At 40.2% G+C, this 25,294-nt stretch overlaps 1 protein-coding gene across 1 annotated transcript in view; it reads left to right on the forward strand.

Annotated features, from left to right (window-relative positions):
* Nucleotides 1-7,186, forward strand: part of IPO11 (importin 11) — a 96,750-nt gene extending 89,564 nt beyond the window's left edge. The window contains exon 32 of the mRNA XM_065045266.1: nucleotides 6,900-7,186. Coding sequence (XP_064901338.1) covers nucleotides 6,900-7,064 — 165 coding nt within the window. The 3' untranslated portion in view covers nucleotides 7,065-7,186. The remainder of the gene's footprint in view (nucleotides 1-6,899) is intronic.
* The last annotated feature ends 18,108 nt before the right edge of the window (nucleotides 7,187-25,294 follow it).

A 25,294-nucleotide genomic window follows, 5' to 3' on the forward strand; every position in this document is an offset into this window, starting at 1 on the left:
CAGTTCTAGCATGTCAGGCACAGCTGCACTCAGTGGTGGCGTAACTTCATTCAGGCCACGATAGTCTACAGTTAGTCTCCACTTGTCACTAGACTTACGCACTGGCCAGATTGGGCTGTTAAAAGGTGAGCGAGTCTTACTGATCACACCCTGGCTTTCCAATTGACAGATCAACTTCTGGGTAGGAATCAAAGAGTCTTGGTTGGTGCGATATTGCCGGCGATGCACCGTCGTGGTAGCAATTGGCACCTGCAGTCCTACAACAGAAGGGTCATCTGAAAGACCAGGCAAATCAGACAGCTGTTCAATTTTCTCAGTGTCCACAGCTGCTATACCAAATGCCCACCTATACCCTTTTGGGTCCTTAAAATACCCTCTCCTGAGGTAGTCTATGCCAAGGATGCACGGAGCATCTGGACCAGTCACAATGGGATGCTTTTGCCAGTTTTTTCCAGTTAGGCTCATTTCAGCCTCTACAACAGTCAGTTCCTGGGATTCCCCAGTCACTCCAACAATATTGATGGATTGCGTTCCTTTATAATTAGAAGGAAATATCGTGCACTGAGCACCAGTGTCCACTAAAGCTTTGTACTGCTGGGGGTGTGTTGTACCAGGCCATCGTATTTGTACAGTCCAATATACTCTGTTATCCCTTTCCTCCATCTGGTTGGAGGCAGGGCACCTCTAATTTCTGTTTTGCACAGTCTCTGGGTGTGAATTAGAGGTTCCTTCGAGAGCATCAGAATCTCTTCTGCTCCTTTTATAAACTGGAGCAGCCACCTTCCTAGGAGTTTTTCCTTTTATCTCACATACTCGTTCTTGAAGTTCTGAGGTAGGTCTTCCATGCCACTTATTCATGTTTTCTCCCTGCTCATGTAGGAAGAACCACAGTGAACCTCTTTTTGTGGGCTGCCTCTGTCCTCTCTCTCGAGATTGGAAACGCCTTTTCCTAATAGCTGAAACATAGGTTTGTGCAGGTCGTGAATGGTATGTGTCTTCTCTGAGTTCTTTGATTTCTTGCAATATCTTTTCAAACCGGTCATCCGCTTTTTCACACAGTTTCTCTAGAGCAGAGACACAAGCCCGTAGAGAACCAGCAAGGCTGTCCTCAAAGTTCCGGAGCTGCTCAATCACTTCAGTAATCTCTTGTACACCTCCAGCTGACCAGACCATTCCTGCCAATGACTTAGCATATGCAGGGGGTGTACTTTGTACAAATCTGCACCACAGAGGTCGTGTACAATTGATTCTATCTGGGTCTGTCCCCTCTTGGTTGTCTGGTCCAAAACAGATGATCTCTCGCACAGCCAATTCTCTCAGAAACTGAATACCTCTCTCCATAGTATTCCATTTTCCTAACTTGGATATACAGTCTTCCTTGTAGGTAAATCTTACTTTCATAGCTGCCAGGAGTCGGGTCCAGAGGGTAGTGGCATTAGACTCTCTTGAAACTGCCCTATCAATGGTGGAATCTCTTGACAGAGATCCCAGCTGCCTGGCTTCACCACCTTCCAATTCAATTGTTTCTGCCCCATTGTCCCAGCATCGGAGCAGCCAGGTTAAAATATTCTCGCCTTCACAATGACTAAAGTCTTTTCACAGATCTCTCAGCTCACCTGGAGAAAAGGACCGAGTGGTGGTCACTTCATCTCCTCCCTGTCCTGGTGATGCCCCTTGAGTTGATGTTGGCCCTGTGCCATCATCTGCTGCACGGGTAGTCTTTCTAGTGACTTTCTTACAACCAGCAACTGATGCTGATATGGGTTCACCATCATTTGATTCATTTCCAGAGTCGGAATGACTGTCACAGTGATTACTGTGGTTACAGCAGCAACAGTGCCCAGTGTGTGAAGAAGGGGGGGCTGCCTTGTTAGCCTTTGAGGCTGGAGAAGTAATGTTATCTGCAGCGACCTTGGCAGAGGAACTCTGCGGAGGAGCTGTAGCTTCAGCCTTGGAAGCCGCCATTGGGGGGGCAGTGGCTGCAGCGGCAGCTTTTGCTGTTTTGCTCTTTCTCGAGCAGCTTGGAGTGCTTTTTGCTAAAGCTTCCAAAGACGCACTGCAAATCTCAGGACAACAAAGAGACGCAAACCTCCTGTTGAACGCCATTTCTCTTAACAGAAGCATAAACTGACACACATTCACCAGATAACCAGATAACACCATCACAGTTCTATCAAAACTCCAAGGATATTCAAATTTCTCTAAACCATTTGCGAACTGTCCTAGCGAAAAAACGAAAGTATTGTTACTCAGCCTTTCTAAAGATTCGCTCAACCAATTAGCAAACACAGAGCCGTACTGCTCTTTAATCTCTCCTGGAGGCTTTTCAAGGTAAAGCAGAAGCGAGTAGAAATTCATTAGCGGCTGCAGTATAATGAAATAAACCAGTGACAAACCACACAATATCATCATGACCATTTTCCAGTTCCTTTTTGTTATATAACGAATACTTCGATTTAAAAAGAAGGCCCAACACAGATATGGAATCAGTGAGCACAATGTAGAAAATAACTGATACAACTTATGCCATAACATCTTTAAATCAGTGTAATTCACTTTGCCTTAATACAACTAAATAATATCCAAAGCAAACGGATGCGCGAGTATCACAGCTCTATGAGTTGGCAGCGTGCCAAGAAAACTGAAAGGTACGTCAGAGCAGTAGAAAAGCCAAAAATTGTCAAATTTACCCCTTTCTCTTTGCCCCACATTGGGCGCCAATTATCTGTCGAGGGTTAAGACTGCGGGGTGACAATAAAACCCTGGCAGATGTATTGTTAACCCCCTCTCTCCTCCCCCCACCTCCCCCTTTTTGCCCCTCCCTCTCCCCCCTTCCCACAGGTGATGAGGAGGGAAAGAAGGACAGAGAGAAGAGAGTTGGAAAAATTAACAATGTTTTACTAATGCTACTAATAAGAATAGAGAAAATAATACAAAATATACAAAACCAATCTTGAAAGTCTCAGCAACTGCAGAGCCGGCAACCAAAGTCCTGGATTGGACTCTGCAGCCAACCGGAGCTGGATTCAGTCTCTCATTAGGCCTCAGTTCGCTGGGACGACTAGCAAGGTCCTCTCCTAATGTTGGCCATAAGCAGAAGGGAAAAGGGACGAGATCCTCGTGATCTCGCACTTTTATATGAAGTATTCACGTGAATGGAATGTTATACACAGTTGGTCAGTTTCTTGGTCACTTGTTTCTCGTCGCCCCTCTCGCGAGATGTTCATCCGTGCTTATCAGTAAGTTTGCATTCCATTGCTAGGTTTACCAAAACATGTGTCTGGTTCTCCAGGAAAAATGCAGTTAATATGAAGGCTTTAGCTGACAGGCAAATTCACTGAAAGAGAAACTTGTTTTTAACAAAACCAGGACACAGAGTCATCCCTGACTCCAGGAAAATACACTCACGTGTCTAATGAGGGATTGTATTAAGGATACACGCTTGCCTGAGTCTGGCAAGGAAAGTATGCTTGCAGTATAAGCAAGGAAACTACACGTGCTTATATTTAAGCATGGAATACACTTGCTGGTCCAGCAAGGAAAATACAAAGATATATCTAGTAAGTTACCGCTCACCCAAATGAGGCGGCGAGGCTGTCCCAATCCCAGAAGGTTAATTTAGGCAGCGATCCTGCCTAAGGGAAGGCTTCTGGCATAGACCCGCAGCTCTAAGAAGACCACAAATGGTCGTCAGCAGGAAGTCCCATTTTGTGGTCTGGTCAGGTCTCGCTGTGGGCAGTCTAGAAGCTTCGTGGCTTCTTGGCACCCCCATACTGTGGCTACGTGCACCTCTGCACCCCCCTGCTGTGGCTGGTGCGTCCTCTCCTCTCTCCTAACGACTCTGGCCTGGGTCTCACAATAAGAGCCATTAGCTGCCCCATTGAAGGAAGGGGGGGCTGTGCACACATGCAACTGCCACATCAGTTCTCAGCGGGGGAGGAGGCGGGGGGGGGGGGGGGGGGGGGGAGGTGCGGGGGGAGTGTACTGCCACATTGGTAGATATGCAGCAGAGGTGTTCTAGTTTCCTGTCTAATGGGAAGACTACGTGTGAAGCTGATCAGTTTCACTGAAGTTTTACAAGAAAGAAAGTATGGAATTATAATACTTCTGAAATCAAAATAATTCTGTACCAAAGTTGCATTGCATTCGATAGCCTTTTCCTTTAGCTCCTAGTTTTGTGCAAATCTGGCAGCTCTATTAAAAAAATACTAAATTTGAGTTCTGTAACATATTAAGTTTTGTCATCTTCACTTTTGTTAGTTTTTTTTCACTGTTAATTACTTTTCAGTAGAATTGCAGAGCTGATTCAGAAGATTATTTGGAAACCCATTGTCACCTGCCATGAGGCAGGTGCTAGAGGGTTAACATGTATGAGAGGTGCTAGAGAGTGTCTCTGTAATTATTGTTGTAATAGATGCTAGAGATTGCTCAGACTTTGAGTTCCAGCAAGCTTTGCAAATAAGCAAGGATTCAAACTTTTTCTTTTCAAAACAATACAGCACTTCTTTTCAGAGTTTGAAAACAATCATTGGGGTGCTAGAACAGCATTACACATGTACTTGCATTCTAATAGCTTCTTAAAATTGGGAAGAAATTTAGACTTGAGGCTATTAGTAAATACTGACATATGAGAAATGAGAGCTTTATTTACCATTTAAGTCAGCTTTTATTTGTGGGAGGGGAGCAGGTATCAAAAGAATAATATGTAATATGAAGTTGCTGTTTAGATAAATTTGTCTTGGTAAAGTAGAAAAAGAAAGTAAATGAAGTTGATATTTCAAGGCTAATTGTTCTGAGTTCCAATTCTAGTTCTGAGTACTTTAACAAGGGTTTATGGTGGGGTCACATAAGTCATATTTTTAACTAAATGTCTAGATTAATTGTTTTGCAGGCTATAAGTTTGTTAAAGAATGGCTTTTTGGTGGTTCTTTCAAAGGTGACTTTGTAATGCATGCCATTCATCTGGTTGCTGCTGTATTGGGATCACAAGCTTGAGAGCACTTGTCTATGGTAATTTTAATACCTGTTTTTCTGTGCAGAATTCCCTGTGGTACTTTTAAACATAGCTATTTACAGCAGGGGTCTCATATGCATTTTCACCAGGTGCCACTTCAACCTCACAGTTGCCTTCAAAGGGCCAAATTTAATTTTAGGATTGTAGCTACATTTATACCCGAGTTTGACACCCCTGGTTTACAGCTATGAACTTACAGGAACTAACTACTTAGAAATGTGTTATATGTCCCAAATGACAGTTGTTGGTTAACAAATGAGAATTGCTCAGAAACTGGTAGAATCTTCACTTGGCAGGACAGTCTTTTTTACCCTGTAGATTGTGCCAAAGCTGTTACAAAAGGGTATTCCTAACCTTGGCAGACCGTGATTAGAGTGACTATGGTTTAGAAATTTGAAATTGCAATTTGAAAACTCTGTTTATATTCTAGAGACCAGATTACATTTACTCAGAAGAATTACTGCAGAATACTGAGGTATTTTTGCAATTACTCCCATTTTCAAAAGAGTGTAATGTTAGGAATAAGTGATGAAAGGATCACATCTTACTTTTGAAATGTAAAACAGCTGGACAGTAGGAAATTATGAAGGATCGAAGGCTAAGAAGCCAATATTAAGAATGCTGAATGAACAATTAAGAGATTTACAATATGAAAGGTGAGGTGACCATGGTGAGAAAAAAGGACTTGCAATAACTAATAGAAGAAGCTAAAAAGCAGCCTGTGTTTTCTCTGGAGTTGTTAATGAGAAATAAGACTAACTTCTCTTTTGTGGTAATTACAATGTTTTTGGATGCTTTACTCTGTCATATATATGTGTCTGTTTCAATCAGTATTTCCTCCTGCTTTAGGTATAATATCCTTTAATAAATAAGTAAATAATCTTAAGGTATAGTGTCTTTCACTCCATATGCAAGTTTAATATGCCTCATTTATATCGAAATAGCAGGATAGCAAGGTATTATGAGCTCAGAAATCTTCTATTTTAGTAGGCTTTGAGATCCAGAATTATATTTTGTTTCCTGACCTTCCAGCATAAATAGTAGTGCTGTTTAGTTTTGATACTAAGAACAATGGATTTGCAGTAATTTCCTCTTTATTTCAACATCATATTTCTTTATGATGCTGCAAGCTCCATGTATCTTCACTTCCCATCCCCTTTCGTGCAGCCTGCTGGGCTGATGGGCAAGTTCTGCAGAACTATCCATGTCCTTAGCCTGCCCACATCTGTCTTCTGATACTAAAATTAAGAATAGGTCCTCTGTCAATGTAGCCCCTTCATTTACCTCTTTTTGCTTTCATTAAGAGATAGTTAAAATGTGGAAAATAGCAACAAATATGCTGTTGCTCCGTGCCCAAAAGAAGATTGCATAATCCAGCTGGACTGATGAGATTGTATAGCTACTAATATAGAAGTGTGTCTATTCTTTATGCATATGGACAGTTTATTTTAGCTGTTGTTTGTCATATAATCTAAACTAATTCAACTTTTTTAGTGTTTTATTTCTACACTATTAAAATATAACTGACTGTTGTTCATACCATCTCTAAAGTGCTTATCATAGTAACATCTGATGTGGTTTTTAGTAGTTACGGGAAACTCATTCAGCAGTAATTAACAAAGCAGCTTTGAAACTGTTTTATCTTACAGATATGCTACAGCAGACTGGATCCATGATTTGAGAGCTTTTCAAATAATTTTAAACTGATATTTTGCTTTTGATAATAATTTGGTTTTTGCTTTACAGGAGTATTTCTTCTTGTTTCTCAAATAAGAACAACGGAAAGCAGAAGATTTCTGTCTTGCGCTGAGGTTATAAAAGATGAGTAAATCACAGAGTATTTTAAAGTGTATTATTATGTAATTTTTTCTTATGTTTTCCACAGCTTGCACTGAAGGACCCTGTACACACTGTGTCATTGCAGCAGTTCATCTATGAGAAGCTAAAGGCACAGCAGGAATTACTGGGAGAGCAAGGTTTTCAGGCACTTATGGAAACCGTGGATACAGAAGTAGTTGCACAGCTACAAGAATTTTTGCAAGGCTTCTAAATAAGCCGAAAAAAGATTTTGTACATCAAGTTTCACTTTCAAAAAAAAATACAAAAGTAGCCTTCCAACTTGTATGGAAGAGCCTACTGAACACTGAATAAAAGTTGTGTTGAAAATAGAAATGAGCTTCTGTTGTCGCTATTAAACTGACTTTGGTAATGCTTTGTTATTTTTTAACAAGGTACTTATTATAAGGGTTTTATAATTGAAGTATCTCTTCCATGACTCCTAAGATCATATATGCTGTCCTAGATAGCACCATTTTTTTTGTATCATTACTGGCTTTTTGGTTCACAAAGCTATGTCATAAACTGAGAGGTCTGGAGGAAGTTTGTAATGTATATTAATGAGAAGTGTCTGTTAATACAGCAGTATAATTCAGTATCAGTATCTGCTTCTCTGGATATTGTATACCTATAGCTTTCCTTCCTCTTACCCTTTCATGACCATTCATTCAACCATACAAGCAGAAAGAGTTAGGAAGGCGGTAAGACTGTGAGCGGAAGTTTGCCTTCATGACAGAAAGGTAATTCCCATTTCAATTGTCTCAGAGAAAAAAAACATAGATTGTTAATGCTTAAATTGTATTTGAAGAGGCATTATAGAATATCAATGTATATCTCTATATGAACATATGGATTTTCATTTTTGTCACCAACTTCTTTATTTCTATTATGAAAAATTTCTTGCTTTTTTGAATTCCTTCTGTTGCTTTTTTTTACCTGTCATAACACAGAGAAATTCCCCCAAGGTAGATGAGTAATTAATTCAATTAATTCTTGGCTGTACCTGTACTACTTAAAATTGTTGTTCAGTAGCTCAATTCATTGCTTTTTTTCATCAAAGGCATATAATCAGGATACTTTATAATTGTTACTGAAAAGTTTGAGCCCAGATGGTCATGGTTGAAATAATTATTTACAAATGTGAGTCTCACTTTGAGTTTTTTTAGTTAACTGTACAGCTGCAGGAATGACAATATAAAGCTACTCCTTTCTAATGAGCCTTTGTCTTTCCTACCTGGTGGGTGGAAGGGGAGAGAAAAGTCTCTTTTTCATTTTGAGATTTTCCTTTTAAGTTCCGATCTTCGACTTTCGAAGTTGAAGTCAACTTTATTTGCTGTGCTAAGGGATGATTAAGCTGTTAAGACAGATTTTTTTTTTTTTTTTTTTTTTCCCCAGGGAGAATTAGCTGTTTAAACACACCTACATGCTTCTGATAACCTTACCGGATAGCCAGATGATTTTTAAAATCTGAGCTTTTATCTTTACTGACCCTTCAGGGAGTAATTGTTTTTGAAATGTTCCTTCTGTTTGCAGAGTAAGCCTGACAGTTCCCTCATCCTCCCTGCGCTTCAGTGGCAGAGGCTGCAGGGGCTCTTGGCACCTCTGAATGCAAAACCTCCTCTGTACCCAGCTGCCAGCGTCTGTCTCCAGAAGTTGTTTGATAACTCAGTGTTTCTTGCTTTTTACCTTCGCATAGGGAGGTTTGTTAGAAGAATTGTTGCGATTTGTCTCTTATGTGCATGACATTTCTTCAATCATTCTACAACATCAATTCTCACAATTAAGAGTTTTGGCTGGTTATGTTTGGTACTTGCAAGGGAATGGGCTCAGTGTGCTAATGGTCCCATTGAGCTGTGAACTACAGTTACCAGAAACTGGTAGCATTTGACTGAAATTGCATTTGTTGCATAGTTAATCTGCAGACACCCTCAGCTTTTGGCTCGGTGTGAAGCTAGCACAGGTCTGGTCGACCTCATTAGCTTTGACACTGCATGGCATGACTTTGTGGCATACAGAAGAACCTCAGGTCGCGAAGCAATACTTCTCCATCACCATTCAGTAAAATCACTTGTGCAGCACGGACTGGTGCACCCTGACATTTCAGAGACAGTGAGGTCCTACCTGCAGTGTCAAGCCCTGGCCGAAAGGCAGGTTGTTCTGCGTTTCTGCTGCATGGTTGAGCCGCCATGTTCCCTGTGCAGCAGCTTGCACAGGGCACAGCTAAGCCAGACCTGCCTGCCTGCCTCATTCGCCAAGATATTCAAGCCCCCATTACCTCATGTGGTGGAGTGTTAACTGCAGTTTATTTTAGTGCGTGATAACTTACGTTGGCGCAGGCTCTGCCAGGAATGATGGACATACTTTTGGCTAATAATGGCACAATAATATTGTGATTAACTTTCTGAGTAATGCCTCTGAATAAGTGTATTCATATGTGTTAGGGAACAAGTTAAATTTGTCATTAGGTGTCGAGGTTTGATTGCGGGGTGACAATAAAACCGTGGCAGATGTACTGTTAGCCCCCTTTCCCCCTGCTTCCCACTTCAGCCCCTCCCTCTCCCCCCTTTCCACTAAGGACAGGCGATCGGGAAGGAAAGAAGGATGGAGAGAAGAGAGTTGGAAAAATTAAAAATGTTTTACTAATGCTACTGATAAAATAGAGGAAAAATCATACAAAATATACAAAACCAATCTTGAAAGTCCCGACCCTGACAACTGCTCTGGCAGATGTAGGGCTGGCACCTGAAGTCCTGAACTGGACTCTACAGCCAACTGGATTCAGTCTCTCACTAGGCCTCAGCTCGCAGGGACGACTCGCAAGGTCCTTTCCTAACGTTGGCCATAAGGAAAAGGGACGAGATCCTCGTGATCTCCCACTTTAATATGAAGTATGATGTGAATGGGATGGGATACTCTGTTGGCCAGTTTTTGGTCACTTGTTTCTTGTTGCCCCTCCTGCAAGACTTGCATCCATCCTTATCAGTGACCTTGCATACCATTGCTATGTTTACCAAAATATGTATCTGGTTCTCCAGGAAAATGCAGCTAATATGAAGGCTTTAGCTGACAGGCAAATTCACTAAAAGAGAAACTTGTTTTTAACAAAACCAGGACACTAGGTGTTAAGCTTTTCATGTTGGAAGATTTTACTCCAAGGCTTAGGCTATAAAAGAAAACAATTATCATCACGTAACTCCTTGTGTGACAACCACTGTTAGCACACTGCAAAACAAGTGTCCGTCTGTGCCCAGCAGTAGTCTAGTACTGAGAAAGTGGAGAAATTTCAGATTAAAACAGGAGAAAAACATTATATGTAATACCTAATATAAAGGATTAGATGTCCACTGGAAGGCTGTGGATTAGGACTGCAGCAAGCTTTAACCCTTTTTGTTGTTGTTGAAATTTCTGACTTTAGCTTCTTCAGGAAGTAAGGAAACCGAATACAACAAATTGCCTGACACCAAAGCAGTAAAATACAGTTTCTGAAGTTACTGTGAAGGAGGATCTTTGATCCTGTTGCAGTTTGAGCTTTATTTTTCAAGCTAAAAAAAAAAAAAATTGGGATTTTTTTTTTTCTGCAGCACAATTAAATTTCTAAGGGTTACATGTTTTATCAGTTTCCCTTTCAAAGACAGCAATGACTGTGACCTGAAGACAAACTTCTTCTGTCTCTTATAATAGTTAAATGTCTTTTGAAGCTATGTGCTGAAAGAAACTGAGAGGACTAACTCTTCTGCTTCCATCTTCAAATAAATGAACTTCGGTGTACCGATGAAACAGATGATTTTTAAGCCTTTAGCAGCTCCCTTGGGCCTCCCTCCTCATGGTGGGCACCCGCTGCTGTGGTGAGACGGATGAACTCCCACCATGCTTGCAGTGGGCAAGGAAGAGGTCTTGTGCTGTCACGGTGTTCCCTGCCTCGCCGTGAGGGAGGTTGTGGCCTCATACCCTCAGTGAAGCGATAGGGGTTTTTTGCGTCATTTGCGAATAAATCCCAGAGCCAGGCCATTTCCCCATAACCTGCTGTCATGGTGGTGCAGGAGGATGCAGGCAGCGTGCACGGCGCGGTGGCTGCCTGCAGGTGCTGCAATGCTGCGGGACACTTCAAGAGCACTTTTGGAAAACTCTTCTTATTGTCAGGTGAGCAATTGCTCGCGGTGTCATTGATCAGTAGCAGGGGGTGTTCTGCTGTCTTTGCCTCAATTGGGAAGGGGTTTGATGGTTCCAGGGAAGCCTCAGAGAATTTGCAGGAGGGAACCTGGCTGCTGCAGTGCTCCAGCATCTTCCTGAGGGAATTGCTGCTGCAGTTGCTCTGAAAGCTGAATTATTCAAGCAAATACTGTCCTGAAGTCAAGGATGCTAGAGCATTAAGATTTCATCCTTTCTCTTGTGAAGTCGGTTTGAACCACATTTTTTGTTCAAAAAGGGACTACTGTGTAGTGCATGACCCTTGGCAAACCTACTCGTGATCCTCTGTTTTCTTGGTCCCAGCAGGTGGTCAGACATCTTGTCCCAGGGCACCGGCGGTGATGGCCAAAGTCCTGAGTGGAGTCACAGCTTGTAGCTGCAAGTTGTAACAGATGGGCTCATTTCTTTGATGGTTCATTGATAAAATCACTTCTATAGATCATATTAACACAGACATTCTGTCCGAAATGCAGTCAATAAGATTTAATAATGTTTAGTATGCTTTACTTTTTAAATTTGTATGTAGTTCCAAACTCCTTTGATACTCTTAAGTGCAGTTCATGGTGTTCTTTGAACTGCTGAACATGCCACATCTTCACTTAGCAAAAGCAGCACCTTCGTCATTAAGGTACACTTTTGACGGCTTTCCAAACTCGATTACTTGTCTTGCTTCAATGCTGCTGCTCCAAAACCCAAATGATTAATTACTAATTTTAAAATGTTCACAACTTCCATCTTACTGCTAGCTATGACTAATAATGATGACTAATCATCAAGTAATCATATTTGACTAGTTCTGTAGAAACTTTTCATAAAGTGTAATAGCTTGTTCATACCAGATTTTGCTGACTGTGAAGAAAATGAAATCAAATTAACTGCACCCAACTCCCTTTAAAAATGTATTGTGGATTCATAAGGATTGCTTAAAAATGTTACATTCTCTGCTCCCCACACTGGCTAGGCACCATTTGAGAGGCTGAGTGCATACTACTGCACTGACTAGTATCCGTTACTTGCTTAAAAATATTGATCATGAAGGAATTTGTTTTCAATTTCACACAAAATAGGTGACCAGTTTCCAAAGAGCAGTCTAAAATTAACTGAAAAGTAGCAAAAGTGAATTTGTTGCAAACAAGCAAATTCCACCACCGATACATAAATGTAACTAAACCATGTCCCTTAAAAGTTGATTATACAGAATAAAATCACATCCCACATTGAGGTATGTGTCATTTCTGTAGTCAGCAGTGGATGTTGGCAGGTGGCAAAACATGTCTCCTAGGCTGTGCAAGTAATTGACTTTTTTACTCTCTTTCTGAAGAAGGGAAAAATGGTGGGTTGACAGAAGTATTTTATTTGAGTCAAGGTTAAATATTGTATTTCTCTCTTTAAATTTCTTAACCTGCTCTTAATAAAATACAAACTGATATTGAAACCTTTTACTTCTAAACTTTTTTAGAAGCTTTTACTTCTAAACATGTCAGAAGCCTAGAACATTTACAATAAGTATTTATTTGTAGGTAAACCCATTTGCTGAGCTTGCGTAATGTTTCAGGTGATAAGAAACTAGTTTTCAATTTCTGCATTTTATTAACCTCTGGAAATTGTATCCAATTCTATTGTGGAATATAATGCTAATAAAGGGACACATTGGTGTTTAAAACAACAGCAAAAAATTAGTCATACTAACTGTGATTGTGGGTTGTCATCACTTCCCACAGCAATTTTAACTGCCTCCTAGAAGAAAGACTATTAAAGCGGCATTTAAAAATAGGCAGAAAATGTTTAAATGAAGTGAATGTATGACCAAAAAGTTACATTTGTTTTTCCAGTGTTTGCACCAGCAAAATCTTTAGTGCTACTCAGGAAAGGAGCAGAGCACTGTGGGGCCTGTCTGGTGGTTGTGGTCTAAGCTAAAAAGGCTTCATAAGTTATTCAGGAAACCCAGTGAATCAATCATACAGCATAGACAAATATTATCCATTAACTTAACAACTTGAGAAAATTAGAATTGCTGACAGGTAAATTCTGAGCAGAGAAAGTGTAGATCTGGCTATTTTGCTGCCTGACAGTGTTTCAAAAATACACCTTGAATAATTTCTGAATATTTTCTTCAAGTATTTTAAACCAAATGATCTTTCTTTCAACTGGAAATTTATTGTGGTTATAGTTTAATTAAAAAAAAAAATGACAAATGTATCTTGCAGATATTTCCCTGCATTTTTGCAGTGTACTGAGGAAAACTAGAAACTCTCATCCTGCAGGAATGAGGGAATTTGTACATGCTTACAGAGCTTATGGCTCCTGACTCACTAACTGAGCTTACAGGGGAAACATTAGAGACCAGGAAACATCACCTTCACCCTGATGGTTCACCCGCCCCATCTTTAAACATCAGCTGCGTGTATGAGGAAGAGCACAGGCATAACTTGTACCTGCAGCAGAACATTTTGTCCCATTCAGCTGCTGAAATGCTCTGCCCTGTATTTTCGCACTCTGTACTACCAGAAGTTGCTTTTTGTATACCACATCTGTAGCAAGTGCCTGATGGTTCCCTAGCACTTGAGCTTTTCAGTTTTTAAATACGCCAATGAAATCCTTGCATGCAGGCAACTGAGCACTCGGGTCAGGGATAAAACAGGCAGGAGATTCATTTATCCAGCAGCTGTGGGTGTAGGAAACAATGAGCCCTGTATTCTCTTATCTATCTTCAAGGATATTTATGCACTTTATTCAATGATACTGTAATGCAGCATGTGTTGCTTGTCCCCAGATCCCTGTCCAATGTCAAAAGCATTGCTGAATGACAGGGGCTGGAATTTCAGAAGGCTGCGGCATAGAGGCATTTGGTGGTTGTGCAGTCAGAGATAAAATTTTAACATCTAAATAACTGAGAGTTGGAAAGCAGGAAGGTGAATAAGCAGTTTTCAACCCAGCAAAAAGTTAATAGTGAGATGCCTCAAAGTTCTGTATTAGGACTGATTCTTATAAAAATTTATTAATTATTTGGAAGTGATGATCAATAGTGTACTGGCAAAAATTTCCGGTGAAACAGGAACTGTAAGCAACACAACTGAGCAGGGCAGTAGAGCAACACGAAGGCAAGATGAAGCTTCAGTGCTGGGAAATGCTCAACAGCCTTGCAACATGTTCAGAGTCAGCCCTTGTGAGTCACATTTTCCTTGAGGCTGATGAAATGGAAACCTAGAGAGTCCAGTTGCTCAGGGAGAGAAAGGTTTTGAACAAGCTCATGCAGCTGGAAATGAGATTTCACTGAATAATTTTGGTTGAAATGAATGTCTTGATGTTATCTAGTCCATTCCACTGCTCAAGCAGGGTCAGTTACAGGAGGTTACCCAGAACTATGTCCAGTTGGGTTTTGAGTTTCTCCACAGATGGCAACACCACAGCCTCTCTGAGCATCTTGTTGGACCACTGTGACAATGAAAAAGTGTTTTCTTGTGTTCAGATGGGATTTCATGTGTTTCAATTTGTGCCTGTTGCCTCTGGTCCTGCCAGTGGGCACCACATAGAAGGTCTGGCTCCCTCTGCTTTCATCCCCCTTATCAAGTATTTATACACACTGCTAAGATCCCTCAAGATTTGAGAGTCTCTTATTGTAGAGAGCTTTCAGGAGGAAAACTGCAGGGTAAATGGTGGGCTGGAAAAATCCTCCCTCTAAGGAAGGTGAAATGGTGAATCTCAGTGGATCTTAAGGTTCATTGGTGTGGAAAAGAAACAGTACTGCTGTGGGTTACAACAGAGAATTGCTCAGCGTCAGGGTATGAAGACTAGGTGGACCCATGGTAACAAGAAGATAGGGATTTCCACAGACTGGAGGTGTCTTACAGAATTCTATAATGAAGAAGAAGAAATATCTGAACCTTGATAATGATGGTATTTCAAGAGCAAGACCAGAAGGAGGTAATGACCTCTTTGGAAAACTTGAGGTGCTATTTTATTTTGATTGCTTGTAAAGGAAGGACATCTGATTTAGGGAAAGGCAGAATGGGATTTGGGTAAGACTTTCTGCCTTGGGGCCTACAGCTGGCAAATCAATTGTAGAAGGAATTATTTGATCTTGTAGTGTTTAAGGTTGAATTTCTTCACAAAGTCTGCACTGAAGTTGAAGAGTGAAAGACTCAATAATTTTGTCCTATTTTCTTAGGTGAATTTTCACAACTGGAGACAGATGAACCCTGAATGTCTTTTTTAGTTTGGAGGAAACTCATATGCACCCAGACATGCTCATACTTATATCACAACACAAAAACAACAGTGTTGTCTCGGACTGTTAATAAAACAGTAAGGAATATTTAACCCTAATTTGAGATGAGAATATTTACTTATTTTTTCATGACAGCATGAGCACTCCCATGGACCTTGCTACCTCTGGAATTCAAGGCCCTTATTTTATTATAGTACATAAGGATATAAGTGTCAGTTAAACACCGAAGATATACTGAAATGTTTAATGTCTTACTGCCAACAGGCATTGCACAGAATGATCTGGTTTAGTTTGCACTTTATGTAAATCTGTTTGTAAATAGTAAAATAATGACATTAACTTTTTTTTTTTTTTAGAAACTTATCAATATTAGTGTATTCTCTCACTTTCTCCCTATTTTTAGTTAATATTGGAGTTGAACAGAGCAACTTATACCTAGGAGACCAGATCAGAGGCACTTCTGTTTTTATATTTTATTCTGAACCTATTTTATAATTTATTGTGTTTTTTTGTTTGTGTTGTTGTTGTTTTGTTTTGTTGATTTTTTCTTTTTTTCAACCTTCGATGAATGTATCTTGTATCAGCTACCATCGATGTATGTATCTTGCGCCATTGTTAATATGCTTCATTGCTTTTAGAGATTGTAAGAATAAGCAAGTTAGCCAAAAGCTGTAACTAAATAACGAACAGCATCATTAGACAATCCTACTGGCCCTAGATCTTTGCAGACTTTCATGCAGCAGAAGGTAGAAATTTTGGAGATTTTCTCAGGCTTTCAGAAATATTCTGTATTTGCTTCTATTGGCACTTGAGGATGATTCCAAGTGCACCTTTTTAGTTACTGCATTGTTAAACCAGTTCTCTCTGGCCTGGAGATTGGGATAGTAGCATGGACTCTACAGTGTCACTCTTGCAGGTTAATGTTATCTGAATTGCACATTACTGCCAGTGAGTCCTCAGCAGAGTTTGAACACGGCTGGTTATGTTCTCTGCTATGTGGTTTTTCTGCATAGCTTGGAGTAGGACAATTTCAGCTGCCTGCTTACAGAAAACAAGTGAGTGCAAAATAGCCTCAGCAGGAGTTGAAGAGAAATGAACTGATAGGACGAGGGGGAATGGGTACAAACTGGAACACAGGAGGTTCCACTTAAATTTGAGAAGAAACTTCTTCTCAGTGAGGGTGACAGAGCACTGGAACAGGCTGCCCAGGGGGGTTGTGGAGTCTCCTACTCTGGAAAACTAGGTGATCTTTTGAGGTCCCTTCCAATCCCTAACATTCTGTGATTCTGTGTGACTTAGGGAGAAAGAAGGTAGAAAAAATGGATTCTGTAGGAAAAATAGAGTGGGAAAGAAAAAGAAAGAGGAAAGTGATGGGAGTTGACATGGGAACAATCAAGAAGTGTTTGATACTTCTATGAAAATGATAAGTACAAAAGGATGGAAAATGTGAAGAAAACACAGGCAATAGTGTTAGAGTAATAATGTTCTGTTCAGTACACATGTTAGTATATGTGCATGCACTCATCTGTGTTTCCATGCCTTTTACCAGGACTGATATATTTTTCAGAGCCGCCCTAGTGAAGTAAGCCCTTGAAACTTGAATGTGAACACATTCAGAATATTGCCAGAACTTCTCGTTTTGGAGGAAGAAGCTTTTTGGTGGTTAAAGCCATATTCATACAGCAGCGACAGAAAGCATGGTGTGTTGAATTGCCACTTGGCAGAATTAGTATGCTCTTTGTGTATGATTCCCCCGCTGTTCTAAATAGGCAGTACAATGCTTTGCTTACTCCACCATGAATTCACACCAAAGGTGCATAAGGCTGTAGAGCTTCAGAGCTTAACAGCACCTAATCAGCGGTAAGCCGCCAAGTGACAGTAACCCGATTGTTCATGATCATTTTTTCATGCCCCAAATACAAATGTAAAGCCTTACTGTAGGTTTCACCAGTGGAAAACATGGCTTTGAAGTGTGGGTTTCATTAACTAAAACCAAACAGTACCCAAACAGTAAGATATTTGCCCCACCCCCCCCGTCAGAGGGTGTTTTGTATGATCTTTTCTCTGGAGTTGTCAGTCCACCAAACACTAAATTCACTCAAAGTTTCTTTAACATCTCTTTCAGTAGAAATTACATTTGAAATCTGTATTATTCCCTCTTGCCGACAGTTATGGTTGCACTTCGAAGTCAGTACAATCTTACAGTAATAAAACACTAAGCAGTCCTAAGTCCAGGCAAGTATAAGGTACTTTGTGTACAGGTTCCAGATTAAACTGAACTTCTAAGTCATCTTCATTTTGCAATAAACAAGGATAAAATAGTATAAGCTGTAAAGACTATAAATAGCATAGATTTTATCTGAGGCTCTACTCTAGAGATACAATATAAAATGAAACATTTTGTGAGTTCCACATATATCCTTGGACTAGAGTTACACACAATAACAAACACCTGCTGTTAGCAATGAGAGAGGGATTGCAGAGATATATATTTATAATGTATACGCTTGCAACACCATTGTATTTCCTGAGGTAGCATAAGCCATGGAATCAGAGAAAGGAGCAAATTCAACTGAAGTTTTGAAGTCTAAAACTATAGTTCCTCCAACCCTCCTCCATTGTCTGAAGTGGATCCCAAGTTATTGCAGGACAACTGTGGATGCCAGAACTTTACTTACAATATATCAAGAATACACAATCGTTCTTGATGTCAGTTTTTGAAATTCTTTGTATTATTATAAATCTCCTTTTTCTTCTTTAATTCCTGTCATAACAGATTTCCTTTCTTATTGAGTTGCACAGCATTTTTGGATTCTATGTGGAAAAATAATCTGTGGGAACTATATAAAAGATACTGGGCTGTCTTGTCTGATGTTATGAGGTGTTTCAGGACACAATGAGAATGTAGCTCTGAGTATTTCAAAGGAAGGTTTCAGCAATTCACTTACCAGACTGCTTGCAAATGTCAGTCCTCTGAGCATTAACGAGGCAATAAGTAGGTTGAGAGCAAAGATTCTGATAATTCTAGTGATAAGTTTGAGGTAAATATGAGAGACATAAAGTGGGAGATTTGTTTCTCTGGGACAAAAATTTGTGTCAAAAAAAGCATCAGGCAGTGCAGACTAAGCTGTTCACCAGCTGCATGTGCTTTTGGGGAGCATGCGTAAAAACAAAAACCTGAAGATGGAAGATGGTATCCCACAGGATAAGGTGGGCTTTTTATTAACATGAGGCTCTGCACTATTCAAAGCTGATCAGTTTTGTGCAACCTTATTGATAAAGCCTAGATGAAGGCTGGATGCCTGTTAAGTCTGGAGCTGTCACAGATCAAAGAGACAGTGTTTATTAGACAAAATATTTTAAGCCAAGTTGTCAGAAGAGAAGGTTCTTGCAATGAAGAGTTAGATGTTTTGCATTTCTAGAGAATCATTACTAAGAAACCTGGGACAATATGTGTATTTGTACAGTTTTAGAACCAGTATGTGGCATGTCTGAAAATAGTTTTACTTTGCATAATGTTTTTTCCATCACAAGCTTAACTGTACACAGCATTCAAGCAAGAACTGTCTTAGTTTACTTGATTTTTAGCTATTTACTTGACGTTTCAGCTATGATGCATCTGGCCAACCTTTTGAAGTGTGTGAATAGTTTTCATATATGCAAATACCTGTGCAGTTGCATAATTCTTAGTACAGGCTCAAATTGAGATGAGCCTTGTGGAGTATAAATACCCTAGAGTAGATGTGCATACATCAGAGCTGGTCATCTTAGGTCCCTAGAAAGGAGCAGTCTAAAATAATTCAGATAAATCAGATGCAAAAGTATTAGTTTCCCTGCAGTAGTGATAGAGCAACCTAGATGTAGATGTGTTTGCTCCATGCTCAGTTTTGGGTTGACCTGCAGTTCTTACTGAGCAGAAATTAGAATTTCCTGGGGCCAGCACCTCAGAAACCTGTGCAAATCTTAAGGTATTAATATAGTAACAACATGTTCTCCCACTGATGAAGCGTGTCTGACCACTGAGCCAAACATAAGGCTCAAATTAAACCAGCTGCGTTTTTTATAGAGAGACTTCTGCAGCAAGTTTACTATGGCTGCTTCACCTTATGTTCTTTTCTGTTTTCTTTGCTCTGAGTCCTCTCTTTGCAATGCCTTTTGCTGTAAAAAGGGGTAAAAGAATCTGACACTGATGTCAGGGCTGATGACATGAAGTTGTTTTAGGAGGGTTTTAGTCTCATTCGGTGAACAAAAGCTGATCTTCATGTGTAGTAACTGATTTTCTTGATAGGCTTTCAGTGGGAATATGACGGTATTACAAAAGATTGAATAATGATGACAAAGCTTAATGCAAAGTGCTCATGGAGATACAAAGATGATGCAATAGTTTGTTGATAATGCTGTGGTTTGAGTGTGCTTGTGAACAAAGTTGAGACAAATAAAATGTCGTTTAAAAAAATTAGCCCCCAGTTAAATATTAGCTGAAAAATTCCACTTGAGGTGGTGGAATTTGTCATCAGTTATTCATTTGGGTCAGTGTGTTGATATAGTTCTTAAAAAGGAATAAACATGAGAATTTTTTAAGGTTTGAAAGTTCAGCTCTTGTGTTCCTCTAGAATCTGTTGATGGGATGATTATTCACAAGGGTCAGTCCTTTAGAAATAAAAACAGTAAACATGTTGTACTTCTTACCATTTGCAGCTTTTCTATAATAATTGCAGTGTGTGTATGTGCATATGTTCAGTGGGAGGTTCATAGCTGTCCCTTGATTACCTATGACAGACACTCCTATTTTTATAGTATTGCAGTGATTTTCTGGAGATAGCTTTGCAAATTTCTAAAACATTGTCAATGCCTTCACTTTATTGTGATTATTTTTATGTTGTGCAGGTTAGAACAGGAGGCAGAGTTGTAATAAACTGGATCTTGGCATCACTTTTGGTTATCAAGCCTCAGAAAAGTCCTGTTCATCATCTACAGTGTGTAATGAATGGCAATAATGGCCGTATAGGTTATATCACATTCTGAGGTTAATTTATTTACTGCTGCTGGTGTTGTCTAAAATATCAGAATAACTTCATTCCGGCTAAAGGATTTCAGACATCACTGCGTTTCAAAAGATAACGTAAGTTTTGATGGAGTCAGAATAAGCTTTGTTGTTCTTGAATTTAATGTTCACACTGGACAAAAATTGGGATGGGCTGACAAAACAGTAAAATATATGTACTGATAAAATAAGGACTGGTGCACATTTGTATTATTTTTGTAGAGTGGGGTTTCTGGAGTGAGAAAAAGGATGTTAAAATGGAGAAGAAAAAATGTAGGAGTGCTACTGTGGTCCAGTTAATGTGGAATAGGAGAAGGCAGAAATTTGTATATTGTGTTTGAGCCAAGACAGAAAAAAAGGATTTTTGTTATAGAAAATTCTACTGGGATTTCAGACCTGTTTATCAAGCCAGTTTGGTTGTGTTGAATTTTAGGTAGACAACCAGATTCAGTTTCTTTGCCTGTGTGCATTTCCTAAACCACTTAAAACTCACTAAATAAACCCTTGTGCTTGTTTGTAATATGGGAGCTGCATTATGAACATTTGTTTCTTTGACAGGCCACTTAGGTCAGCAGGATTCAGGATTTAGCACCAAAACTTTCTAGGAAAGCCACAAAAGATGCACAAGTGCTGTTTCTGAAGCCTCTTATCTCAGGATGTGGGGTAATCTTCATTCATAGTTACTTCTACTCCCTATAATGCTTTACTTTGTTGAGGTTTTATTTTCTTACAATGCTTTCTCATACCAAACAATATCTTGAAGCTTAAACTACAAGAAATTGTTGTTATGCTCCCTAGAACCAGAGCAAGAAACATTTCAGTTGGTTGAGTTATATACAGAGAGATACATATATACATATATATATATATGAATTTTCTTGACTTGATAAGCAATGTTCTATGAGTCAAAGGTATATATGAAAAAATCATTACAGAGATCAAATGCTTTTCTACTTTCTGGTTTATCTGATGTCAGAAAACTGTATGGCAGGAATTTTAGGAGCAAGAATCATACAGGCCAGAGGTGAATAGTCTGTGGTTCCCTGTATTCATTTTGACTGTTGAGTTTTGTTGTATTCTGTGAAACCTATTCTGGTTTGCAGCTGGCTGAAAACAGGTAGGTGTGAGAATGCCCGATTAAATCTAGATGTTACAGAAATCAGCACTACAGATGGTACACCTCCTTACAAATACTTCGCCTTCTTTATGTTGAAAAGGGGGATGTGCATAGGGGAATAGAAGTGGAAAGTGTGGGGGTGGCCAAGCAGTTGTCTAGGAAACAGGTTGTAAAGCTCGAAAAGGTGGGGAAAAGGTCAGGTTGACCCTGCTATTCTATCTGTGCCTCCATAATCATGTTCAGCTCACATAATTGTGCTGTGATTTTGGTGCTGCTTTCTTTCCCTTCCACCCTCCCTCCCTCCCTCCCTTCCACCCTCCCTCCCTCCCTCCCTTCCTTCCTCCTTTCCTCCCTCCTTTCCTCCCTCCTTTCCTCCCTCCTTTCCTCCCTCCTTCTCTCCTCCCTCCCTCCCTCCCTCCCTCCCTCCCTTCCTCCCTTCCTCCCTTCCTTCCTTCCTCCCTCCCTTCCTCCCTTCCTCCCTTCCTTCCTCCCTTCCTCCCTTCCTTCCTCCCTTCCTCCCTCCCTTCCTCCCTTCCTCCCTCCCTCCCTCCCTCCCTTTCTCCCTCCCTTCCTTCCTTCCTTCCTTCCTTCCTTCCTTCCTTCCTTCCTTCCTTCCTTCCTTCCTTCCTCCCTCCCTCCCTCCCTCCCTCCCTCCCTCCCTCCCTCCCTCCCTTCCTTCCTTCCTTCCTTCCTTCCTTCCTTCCTTCCTTCCTTCCTTCCTTCCTTCCTTCCTTCCGTCCTTCCTTCCTTCCTTCCGTCCTTCCTTCCTTCCTTCCTTCCTTCCTTCCTTCCTTCCTTCCTTCCTTCTCCAATGTCTTTACTCCAGCCATGTTGCTGGTACAAACGAGGGAGCAGGACCACGTGCGGTGGGACAGACCTGCTGGGATTTTCTTGGCCCATGCTTTCCATGTCCCTTCTCAATTTTCTTGTCCAGATCACTGTGTCTTAAGGAGCAGTCCCAAAGCTTGGGAGACTTTCCTGCTCCCGTTGAGATAGCTGACATCCCACACTGACCACCCTTCCTCCGGGTGCTGTGTTGCAGTCCACAGGAGTAGTGAAGGCTGATGGCTTTGAATACAAAGAGGGCACCCAGAGCAGCCATCCCAGAAAGTGGAGGAGGGTGACTGGCTCTTGAGTGGGGATGTGTGATCAGCACAGGGAGCTTCTGCTGGTGATTAAACTGCACCTGGGAGGCAGTGATTGTCCAAAAATACAGACAAACAGGACCTTTCCTGCTTTGCTACTAAAATTCACAAAGTTTGCTGGTGCTTTAGGTTTGTTGGGAGGCCAATGTGCTGAGTACATAGAGAAATACTGCCTACAGTTAGGTTTCCTGTTTGTATCCTTACTTCTCAAAGGCAATTTCTGTTCCTGTATTCAGGAGTCACTCAGTCTCCCTATCCCAAATTTCCCTCCCAAATAGAATCTTGTAGTGGAAATTTGTCTTTTGCTTTCTCTGCACATGTCTGACCATTGACATGTCTGAAGCTTATGTCATGTTTGCAGAATTTAGTGGCAACAAAACTTCTTTTTGCCCAAAAATAAACCTGGAAAACACCAGCTCTCATTCCTTCATATCACTGCTTTTGGAGAGTGCTAATCAGCAACTCCTGTTAAAGATGAATGATTAATGTGAAACTAGTAACATATTTGTATTCAGCATTTTGTGAGTTAATTGACCCTATCCTTCACCCAAAGGGTGGTGGGGCACTGAAACAGGCTCCCCAGGGAGGTGGTCAAAGCCCCAAGCCTGAAAGTGTTCAAGAAGTGATTGCACAGTGCCCTCAAACACGTGGTGTGAATTTTGGGGTTGTCACATACAGGGACAGGAGTTGGACTTGATGATCCTTGTCAGTTCCTTCCAGCTCAGGACATCAACTCAAGAAGTAGTGGTTCTTTGTTGTATGCCTGGATTCTAACTTTCTTCTTCTCAGAAATCAAGCATCAGCTTTCACTAGGGATTTCGTGTGTTATGTTGAGTTTTCAGAAGACACATTCAAAATGCAAAATTATGCTTAGAATTGTGGTTTTGCTTTTGTCTGAGAATTGTGTCTTTGGTTCTATAAGGATTAACTGAAATCAAAGCTAGATATTTCCCTCCAGGCTTTCCTTAATTTTGTGATGCCTACCTTAAGATCTTCCATTCAGTTTAGTTTCTATAATTTTAACATATCTGCATTGTTTGAATAATACATTTCTTAGATATTCCATATCGCTAGCTCCCTTCATTTTGAAAGTACATACTTGCTGCCGTACCCTACTGTCTTATGTTTCCTATAATATATATATATTAATAAGTGAAAACAAGACTTCAAACAAGAAGTTACACTTCATCTCTTTTCCAATTTAAAGGACAGAAGTTATCAGCACAGAAGAATTAGCTCAAAAATACTTTTATTTTTGTTCAAGTCAGAAATATAAACTGTAGCAATAATTTTAAAATATGAAAACATTACGTGACAATCACTTGTCCTTTCCTTACCACTTTTCTGATAAACTAAGATTATGATTATAAGAGAGATGAGATAGTTCTCTGCAGATATACGAATAGGTTTTACCGTTCCAAGCCATTTCTCCTCAGTGTGCATCTGACCCTAAAGGTGAAAGAAAAACTTGCAACAATAAAAATAGTGAGAGGGAATTGCACAAAGAACTGGCAAGGATATTGAGTTTTTAGGGGAAATAGATGGAATGCATGAATATGCCATTATGGCTTTAATTTCTATGGCTGTGATCATCTGGTTGCTGTTGTTTTGCTAGCAGACTCTCGATGAGGTGTTTGGTTCAGAGGTCTAGAATTTCTTGACCCTTTGTTCCTTGTATACAAATGTACAAAATTACAAACATACAAAATTTACCCACCTGTCTTGACAGGATGAGTAAGGGTAGCTTATATTGCCCATTACAAGCACTGCAGGTAGATTACACATTACTGGTGCCTCTGGACCGTGCTTGGAAAACCAATGTGATTGGAAAGTATGTCTACAGTAACATCTGTTCCTTACCTGGCTGTGAGGATCAAATCTTAAATTTGCATACCTATTTTTCAGATATGCTGATGTGTTTACAGCTTCATCTGTGATGATCAATTTTCAGTTGTGGGAACTAGAGTGAAATGAATTTTATGGTTAGTTAAGTATGATCTGATCACATTAATATCAAACTTGCAAGTGCTAATTGGAATCAACTTTTATCTTGATCATCTTTTACTGGCAGTGTATGTACACTTACAGTGTCACCTATGTACATGTATGCACAGAGAGTTTCTCAGTTTTCTGCAATTTTTTTTGCTTTTAGCCAATGTTGGTTTCATCATTGACATTGCACTTTTTGGCATGTGTGTCTAACAGTCTCTTCCCTGGCAAAGTGAAGTAGAGGTGTGAGATTCTTTGGTTAATGTCCAGTGACCCGAAATATCTCTGACTGAAAGTTTTGAATCTTGTCATTCAGTTGACTTTTTCTCTTGGCCTGTATATCTAGAAGGAGAATTACTATAAGCTTCAGAAATGTAACACTGAGTTTTAAAAAATCAAATGGATGCAATCAGTGCTCAGTTTTGTATACTGTTTTTGTTAGTGGTTTCTCCTATTTTAGGTATAGGTTATTCTTTCCTACATATGTCATTACTCAATGATATCCAGTACTTTTCATGTTAGCATTGCCAAGGATGGATTAATTGTATAAGGCAGAATTGCTATTGCTTTCTCATCTGCAGCACATTCTCTGACTTCTACGGTGAGGGAGAAGCAGAGCAGCTTTATCCAGCTGAGGGAGCAGAAGTACTGCTTGCTCTGTTCCATGTGCATTCTTAGAGTGGTGGCAGCATCACCATTGCTGCGGTGATCATCTTTACTGAGAGCAGCAGAG

Source organism: Columba livia, chromosome Z (genome assembly GCF_036013475.1).
Source record: "Columba livia isolate bColLiv1 breed racing homer chromosome Z, bColLiv1.pat.W.v2, whole genome shotgun sequence".
NCBI classification, from domain to species: domain Eukaryota; kingdom Metazoa; phylum Chordata; class Aves; order Columbiformes; family Columbidae; genus Columba; species Columba livia.